Source organism: Egretta garzetta, unplaced genomic scaffold (assembly GCF_000687185.1).
Source record: "Egretta garzetta isolate BGI_Z169 unplaced genomic scaffold, ASM68718v1 scaffold59, whole genome shotgun sequence".
Taxonomy (NCBI): Eukaryota; Metazoa; Chordata; class Aves; order Pelecaniformes; family Ardeidae; genus Egretta; species Egretta garzetta.
Genome location: NW_009267230.1, coordinates 1,628,407 through 1,637,480, shown reverse-complemented (window position 1 = coordinate 1,637,480; position 9,074 = coordinate 1,628,407). Strand labels below are relative to the sequence as shown.

The following is a 9,074-nucleotide window of genomic DNA, read 5'->3' as shown; positions in this document are numbered from 1 at the left end:
CATCTGCTTTCCAGTAAGGGAGTTGATCTGGGTTACTGTTATGCTGATTTTGAGATCAGAAGAGATTCATCCCAATTAGACCGATCACAAAGAAGTGAGAAGCTTGTAGAGATACACCCAATACACCTGCGCTGACCCCAGTAACTCTGCAGCTGAAGATACCTCAGCAAGGCACTGGGCCTCCTGCCTCCTCCTCCCCTTAATGGCCAGACAATACCTGAATGCATTTCACCTGAAAGAGTTAAATACTGCCAAGTCTACATGTGATAAGTAGTAGGTAACTGAAAAGAAGAAGTGAGAAGCTTGTAGAGATACACCCAATACAACTGAAAAGAGTTGTTGCCTTTCTCATCTCCCAGTTCCCCAAATCAAATAAAGAAGTTCAGCGTTTTGCAAGCATCTTCCTTATCTGAACCATCACGATGTCAACAAACATCATAACTCACATTAAGCATTCCACCGAGTGCCTGTATTAGCTGCTCGACCCTTTCCTCTCTTCCTGTCTTAACAAGTAATTAGATAAAGAGTTAGGTAAATATTTAAATACTTCTACAGAGGTTTGCTGGGGAAATGCAAGGTTGGGTCTGATTCCAGGCACTCTTCCCAGTACTCTGCCAAATATAAATCACCCCGGGAAACATTTTATTCATTTTAAGTATTGCAAAGAGGCCACTTTTATTTACAATATAGCTAAAATAGAGATTTAAAGGGCAAATAAATATTTGATTTAAAAAGTTTTAATTTTCCAAAATATTTTGAAACATTTTTTTAAATTATGCAGTTTCAAGAATGCGGTACCCTTAGATAAGCATTACACAGGAAATGCCTGAAAATTATTTAAGATTAAGCTTTTGCTTACAAAGTGATACACACTGCAGTGTCTTCAGGAGAATAATTAAGGCATGGCACTCTGACTATGAACATAAAGCATTTAACTGCACCTGTAGAAACGTACTTCTCAAGACCCAAAACACTCAGAACCCCAGCCATCACTTTGGAGAAATCCTGGTGTACGGAGCTGAGACCACACACATTATAATTTCGTAAAACCTAAATGCAGAAAGCAAAAGAAAAGCCCACGCCTTTCGATGACTCTACCAGAGACTATCCCAGCTATGCTAACTCTGCCATATCCCCACCATTTGTCCTGGAGTCATCTGGTTATTTCAAAGAGAATTTTTTAAAAATTAATTTTCCTCTTTATCTAAAAATATTTCCTCAGAGCCTGCAGTCCTTGAGATGCTCCAAGGACAGCAGCACTCACTCCACCCCTTTCCATGCCAACTCTTCCTTTAATCCTGCCCTTGTACCTAAGCCAGCAGGGCACTGCGGAGCGTGACTAACACCACTAAGTGATTAAGACCACTGGGTCTGTTCCCCCATCCTCTCTGCAGGCTGATGATGTGTGAGCATGGAGCACTCTGGTTTTGACAGGTCTGGCTCCTTTCTGTGTATGTGCTGCTATATATTCCTTGGTATCCAGTGATAGGGCGCGTGGGAATGGTTCAAATCTGCGCCAGGGAAGGTTTGGAATGGATACGAGGAAGCATTTCTTTACCGAGAGGGTGGCCAAACCCTGCAACAGGCTTCCTGGAGAGGTGGTCGATGCCCCAAGCCTGTCAGTGTTTAAGGGGCACTTGGACATCGCCCTTAACAACCTGCTTTAGCTTTTGGTGAGCCCTGGAGTGGTCAGGCAGTTGGACTAGATGATCGCTGTAGGTCCCTTCCAACTGAAATATTCATTCTGTTCTGTTCTGTTCTGTTCTATTCTATTCTATTCTATTCTATTCTATCCCATCCCATCCCATCCCATCCCATCCTATCCCATATTTGATATACAAGAGTGCTAAGAAAGTACATGTTGCCTGTTAACCATGTTTGTCTTTGAATATCTTAAAATGATGTTTTTATTGAGGCATTGAGAGACAAATGCTGGCAGGGCAATGCTTCAGCCTGGGAAGTAGTCCCCCGTCCTGTGTGCACAGCTAGTCCTCAGGTCTGAACGGTGTTTGGAAAGTGTCGCTGCTCAGAAGCTAAATGTAATCAATGCATCAGCACTGCTGCACCAATGTTAGACTGCAGCGTGAAAATATTTTGAGATCAAAACTGAGCATGCAGTTTTGGGAAAACAGTTTGCACCGTGCAATTACACGAACTCTTTTAGTGAAGTTTGAAGTGGGTAGTCTCAACATGAACGGACAGATGTTAAACAAAAGCATGGAGCAGAAGAAGAGCTCCCACCAATGCATTTTCAGATTATAGCCATGCATGGCACCAAGACCTGCAAGTGAGGGGGGATCTCTTTCTCTACATGTGCTGTTGATATCTGTTGTACAGACTGCAATGTGCCCATTCTGTTTTCCTGCCACCACATCCAGGGGTCTCCTAGCAAGGAGCAGGGACTCCCAGGCATTCTCTGGACACTGGTGTTTGGGCAAATTCTCTGGGAAGTGAATTTTCCATGTAGACTCACCATTGAACTCTGTCAGTTTCTGAAGATCTTCTCCAAGTTCTGCAGTGACTGTCAGTGCCTGCTTCACCTTTAGGTTGGTTTCACTGTAAGGAAGCATGAGACAAAAACATGAACTGAAAGTCCTATGCGAACTGAAAGCTCTCCCTTGAAAGTCATTTCTGTTCTTGAGGACAGTCTTCTGCCTCAGACATCTGTGGGACATGCCATCATCGGCCTTTTTTACTTGGCTGTAGTTGTAGTTTACTTGGGTGTAGTTGTCTCTATCAGTTGCAAAGACAGGCAAGCCAGAGGAATTCTGGACGTGGTACCATGGTACCAAAAAGAGTGAGGTGGCTCTTGTCTTCTCATTTTCACTACAAAGTGCAAGACCAGGCATCTCAGCTCCCTGAGCAGCTCGCTGTCTATCCTGCCACTCATACCACACAACCCTGAGGCATCTGAGCACACAGGAGAGCCCTGGATCTTCTCCCATGGTATTCTGGTCCTGAGGATTACTCAAGTCCTGGGACTACCTAGCTGGGGAGTTTGAAATGCAATGTCAAAGAAACACTGCATTTGTTCAGGGCCTCTGGGTGCTTGCACGTACAGGAACTACAAGCTCATTTTCAGCAGAAATCAGTCAGGGAAAGTCCACAGGGCTGTCTGTAGGGTACTGGGAGAGATACGATTTCTTGATCTCTCTGGTCTTGCTTAGGCCTCCAAGCTGATGCTAGCTCCAGGCAATGCAGAAAAGGTAATGCTAATTGGGTCATAAAGATGAGGTCAGATCCAGTTTATTCCACTTAATACAAATTAGTTGCAGCCCTCTGACTTGTGGTCAGTTGTGCCCTGGAGTGAGCAACGTTTGGAAGCCTTTGCAGTATGAATACATTAATATTACGGTATAGCAGTCCAAAGAAGATTACTGGAGTTATTCATTGTGATTATCTCACCCAGATAATCTGGCTAAGAGAAAAGACTAAGGGAGACACAAGAAACAGAAAGCTTCTGCCAGTGACCTGGGATATTGGAAGAATACATTTCAAACTAACTCTCTGTGCTGGAAGAACTGATGCCAAAAATAAGGAAGAGTCCCCTCCTCACATGACATTTGCACTGGAAGAGGCAAAAGCATCCACCAGAAGATATTCTTTTCAAGACACCTACCCAAAGTTTACTCTAGGTATTAGGAAACTCTTGCTACACAGCCTTGCACAGACTTGGCCTTGCACTGGCAGCAGTGGTTGTACCCAAGGGCCAGGGTCACTTACCCATCCAGTTCGGCTGTCTCAATATATGTCAGGCTGTGCGGCTCGCTGCTCGACAGTAACAGTAGATCAGCCTGAACACGGACAGACAGACTTGGCGTGAGTTCACACGGTCAGAGGGCAGTGGCACTGCAATGCTGTTTGTGGTTTCTGCACGCTGCAGGTCTCTGGGGCAGTTATCATCACTACTGACTCATTTACTTGTGAGTGATGAGGGTAATTACAGAGACCAACTGTGAGCAAGATGGAGAGAAACTGTACTCACCGTCACAAAGTTGTTGTTTTCTAGTTTTATAATATCCCCCACTTGGATATTCATCCATTTTTCATCCTTTAACCTGCAAGAAAACTCCTAGTAAGTAGGCACATAAAGCAAACACCACTTGGGAAAGTAGGATACTCGGCTCTGGTCCTGCAGCCAAGCTGTAGGTGCCATTAGGACTTGGGCTGCTGACGAGATGGAGCAGGGCCTGCCATGATGTGATCAGATGCGTACTAAGCTAAGGGACCACCACAGTACAAAAAAGCAGTGGTTGGGGTGACCCATGCAGGGTTGAGACCAAGCCCCACAACAGCAGCACAGTCCATGTGCACTGTCCTTCCATCTGGACTGACTACTCCCTTTCTTCTCCTAAAGGGCCACATTGTCTTGGAAAAAAAATTCTACTTTGCATAACAGACTTCCCAAACACCTGGGAAAATTGCCAGTTGTGTTAATTTTTCTAAGTGGTATTAAGGGCCAGAGCAACAGATATGGTTCTGTGTGGGCCTGGCTGTCAGGAAGGTGAGTGCAGGCGCTTTGGCTGTGCCTGTGCCTCGCTAAGCCCATGTCTGCAGTGGCCTCCACAGCGCTCAGCGAGATGTGCACGCAGACAGACAGACAGCAGGCATCAATGCAACGCAGTCACGAACGCTGTAAGTGCAAAATCTAGAGGTGAGAAATATCAAGAGCCATATCAAAACAGGACAAGCTTGGGTTCAGCTCAGCCTTGCTTTTTCAATGTTGGTCAGAGTTGGGCAGGACTGTTTTTCTTTCCAGTTTTTGAACAAAGGCAAAATATTAGAAAATTTCTATTTCAATGCATGTTTCCTAGACACAGTAACTAATACACAGTAAACTAAGAAACTGGTTTACTTAGCAGAAAGCACAAAAAGTACGTTCCTATTCTTCAGTTTCCAGTTATATTTTTAACTGTTTGATCATCTGCTGGAGTTGACACAACATACGGCTATCTATAGTATGGAAAAAAAAGGCACCGGAGACTGCACAGCTGTCTACAGCTGTGTCCTACGCACAGTTGGACGCCATGGAGCCACAAGTAAACAGCACATCTGTCTGCCGCAAAAGCCAATTTTTTCTGCTATTTTTTCTGCAGGGAAGAAGGGTGCTAGCAGTACAATGTCCAAAGCACACAGCTGAAATGTTTTCAGTACATCTAAGTCAGAAGTGCTCCACACACACTCAGCTGATAATGCCTAGTTTTGCTTAATGCAGAAGTAAATCCTCTGAACATAAATGGACATGGGAAGATAGCCTCGCTTGTCACTTCTAGGGTAAGGAGTCAGGTAATACAATACTCTCAAAGTATCACTTCTTTAAACATACATATATCCAGGAGCAGGAAGAGTTTACTTTTTGCCAGTGCAAAGTCACAGCCATAATGTCTGCACAGATTGCGGTACCATGTCTTGTGTTCATTAATCAGACACGTAGTCCAGAACTGCATGGTGAACTAGTGGTGCAAAAGACAGCTCGATTTTAAATCGTTTAGCGATCCCTGGGATTCACACAGAAAAAAAAAATGTCATTAACAAAATGTTCTTCCCAGCCAAAATTACAGCAAAAGAAAAAGGACTTACATGCCATTGATCAGGACCTGGACCGGGCGGTTGTTGACGTGCTTGTCACTTTTGTGTCGATTCTGAAAAGAAAAAAGGCATTTCCAGGAAATCAAGCACACAGGAGCTGTAAGCAGTTCGGTAACATTTTAGGTTTTCACCCAGCTGGCAGAATGGGTCAGGCAGATTAGAGTCACGACGGAGTCACTGAGTCACAGTTGAGCCTGTGTGTACACCAGTAACATAGGGCATAACTGGACTGCAAAGAGCAACGGGCAACATGGGGCTTGCTCTTGGAGGGTAGGAGGAGGGCAGAGCCTTACATGTCACTTAGCACAGTCCTGACTCAACTGGTGTTGGTCCTGCCTGTCACAGTTTTGTAAGCTAAGCACCCAGAGAAACCCATTCCTCTGCTCTGATATGGAAAGTGGCCATATCAAAAAGTTCTGGCATTGCTCCCTGGGAAAGCACCCCGCCACTTCTCACTTGCCTACTTGGAAAGTTGCACTGAGTCTCTGTAGAGCATCAAAATTATTTAGTAACAAGAAAAAAATCAGATGCTAAGCTCCACTCTGACATCACCCTGTGAAGTCAATGGAACTTTGACCGCTTAGCTGTGATGGGAGCAGACTTTGGCCAAAACTGTGCAAGTTTCAAAAATCTCACGCAGATTGTATGCTTACTTCCTACCAAATGTTTTTTCTGCCTATATTACATCTAGATGGCAGAGGACGAGTTCTCCAAAGTGGAAGCCTAAGAACAGACTTCTGTGCATGTATCCAGACATATCTACTGGTGGCCACATTTTCAGACATGCCAAGCAGTTTCAGAGAAAGTCAGTGAAGCTGCTGGCTGCTCAGCAATTTGGAAATTCTAGCTCCTTTTTCGGTAATGAACCATAAATTTGGGGAACTAATCTCAGATCCCACCTTGGCCACAGACCAGTTCTCCATCTGCCTGCCACTGACTGTGTTTATTTTAAGGGGTTTGCTTTAGTCATTGCGCTGCAAGATTCACAGGCAAACTCCAAAGTACAGGTCAGCAATACAGATCTTACAAAATCATCGATGGCATCCTTGACTCCTGATACAGCCAGCACCAGCACTAGGGGCACCACCGTTGTAAACCAGGCCAGCGAGGAAATCTGAGGAATCAACTGTAGGAAGAAAAGATCAGAGTTGAGAAATTTCCAGCCAGTTCAACAAACAGATGGAAGCAAAACGCTGTTTTCTGTGGAAGCTGCGGATAACATTTTTCTGTGATATCTGAATACAGAATAAAGACAAAAATGCAGCTCTGTCACTTGCATGTGACCCCACAAAGGTGGAACAGCTAGGGAACCCACGCTTTGCTTACAAACCAAGCTGTAATTTAGGATATAAACATGGAGCTGTCAGGAAGTGCAGTGGTTTGCTCTTTCTTGTTGTTTGTAACATTAGGATTGCAAAGTCCCCAGTGGCTTTCTCTGGAGGCACTGACATGGGCAAGCCTGCTGTGGGGGACCCAAAGCTATGTGAGCAAGGCCTGCTGTGCAGAGTCTTCAAACACTTCTATTTTTTGTGTCAGTAACTCTTCACATTTTGCTGAAGTAAACTTCATATCAATAAACAGCACACAGATGTTGCCAGGGCTGACCTTGCTCTTCCAAGATCAACAGAGGCATTTTGGCTTCCCGCATCTTTAACAGTGAGAGGACCCAAGAGTTGAAGGTGACCCTGTCATGCCTTCACTGATGCAGAGATGGATATCTTACCCCAGCATAGTTCTCCCCTTCCTCTAGAAGAAGAGCATTAATGATGGAAGCAATGTGATACCAGCACCACTGTGTCCATCAGATTGGATTTGGGCAACGTCAACCCCATGTGCCTTGTGAAGTTGACATTTATGCAGCATAGAGCAGCTGCTTAAGAGTGGACAGCTGCTCTTTGGGATTGCACTGTCACAACCCAGATCCTACTGGCACCACCGAATCAAGCCCGGAGGAATGGTGTTTAGAGGCAAGCACAGCCCTGCTCAGCTGTGGAGGCTGCAGAGACACGCAACTGCTGCCTTCTCACCTAACTGGGAATATGCATGTCCCACCGGACTGTGCCGAAGGAGTGGGGAGGCAGAGTCCCCACAATCTACCCATCGCATCCCCTCCTGCTCCCAGTGCTACAGGGATGGAATGAGAGGGCAGAAGAGGGCAAAAACTAAGTGGAGGAATACGTACATGTAAAGTGCTGCCCTCCTTAGCCTATCTTGATGCTGTACATAGCAGAAAAAGCTGTATGCTTTTATATACAGTCCCTCCTAGATGGTTCAGCAAAAGACACAGTGGAATAATTTAAGGCAAATAATTTGAAATACTATGGATTTGATAGACAAGCAGCTAGAGTGCAGTACAACAACACAGGAACAGTGCTGTCAGCTTAGCTGAAAAAGCACTTTCAGTAGTTTCATGAAAAATATACGTGGGCTGAAATTTCCCAAATTCATTCTCTGTAAATAAGCAAAGAAGATGGTATGCAGTTTGCTACAGGTTTAACAAAACTTTGCCGATGTTTCTTTTTTTTTTTTTCTTTTTGAGCTGAAATTGAAAAAGAGCTTTTGAAAAAAGTAACTTTGCAAACTTGTGTGCGCTGAAATAGTCAAATTCAAAATATCATACTTGAAACATAATAAAAATTATACCCTTTTTTGATAATGTGTATTCCAGTATGACTCAGCAACAACAGAGTACACTGCATTTATCCGTATTCTAGCAAAGTGCAGAAATCCTGATATCAATTTCTCTGGTGCGTTCAGCTTTCAGACAGATTATTATTACCAACGGCAATGGGCAAAGTGCAACTCAAAGTGCCATTATGAGCCATGGGGTTCAATAGTGTTGCCGGTGTCTGACAGGCTCCATATCAGGCACCTTCCTCACCCTGCTGAGCAGGGAGCAGCAATATTCAGCTTTATGCAAACTAGCTCCAACCTTGAGCCTTCCTGATGTTAACTCCCTCCTTCCCAGGGAAGCAGTACGGGCTACAAATTTGCTCTTCTTCTTGCAGTTTCCTTTGAGACTGCCAATGGAATTTGCCTTTAAATCTATGGATAAGAGACAACTTCCTTTTGTGCTACAGGAGGAATGAGTAATGCAAATCCGAGGACAGCCAGGGGCACTTAGATGTAGACACAAGGGGACAAGGCATGAAAAAGGTACACAATTTGTTGAGAACTTTAATTAGATTTTTTTCTTCAAACCCTCATATCCAACGGTAAGGGAGGAAATTGCTTTTTTTCTGCCCTACTTTAATCTACTTTAATGTTTTACTAAGACGCTAATTCATAACAGGGATATAGCTTGCCCTTTATTACAGCTATCAAGAACGGCTTTGATAAGACAATGCAATCTGCTAGACAGAGCACAGTGAATTCATACCTGCAAAATCAGCAAGAAAAGAAAGTAAGCATTGGCTATTCGCTGAAACTGTTCAAACAGGTTGAGAGGCAGGAAAGTGAAGAAGTTGTATTTCGATGTTTTAATT

At 44.2% G+C, this 9,074-nt stretch overlaps 1 protein-coding gene across 1 annotated transcript in view; it reads right to left on the bottom strand.

Moving 5' to 3' along the window:
- The window catches only part of LOC104133886 (phospholipid-transporting ATPase ID), a gene marked incomplete at its 5' end in the record, with an annotated part of 50,890 nt that extends 41,820 nt beyond the window's left edge, over positions 1 to 9,070 (bottom strand). The window contains 6 exons of the mRNA XM_035902735.1: positions 2,474 to 2,556; positions 3,724 to 3,794; positions 3,986 to 4,058; positions 5,581 to 5,642; positions 6,617 to 6,715; positions 8,969 to 9,070. Coding sequence (XP_035758628.1) covers positions 2,474 to 2,556; positions 3,724 to 3,794; positions 3,986 to 4,058; positions 5,581 to 5,642; positions 6,617 to 6,715; positions 8,969 to 9,070 — 490 coding nt within the window. The remainder of the gene's footprint in view (positions 1 to 2,473; positions 2,557 to 3,723; positions 3,795 to 3,985; positions 4,059 to 5,580; positions 5,643 to 6,616; positions 6,716 to 8,968) is intronic.
- Between the last annotated feature and the right edge of the window lie 4 nt (positions 9,071 to 9,074).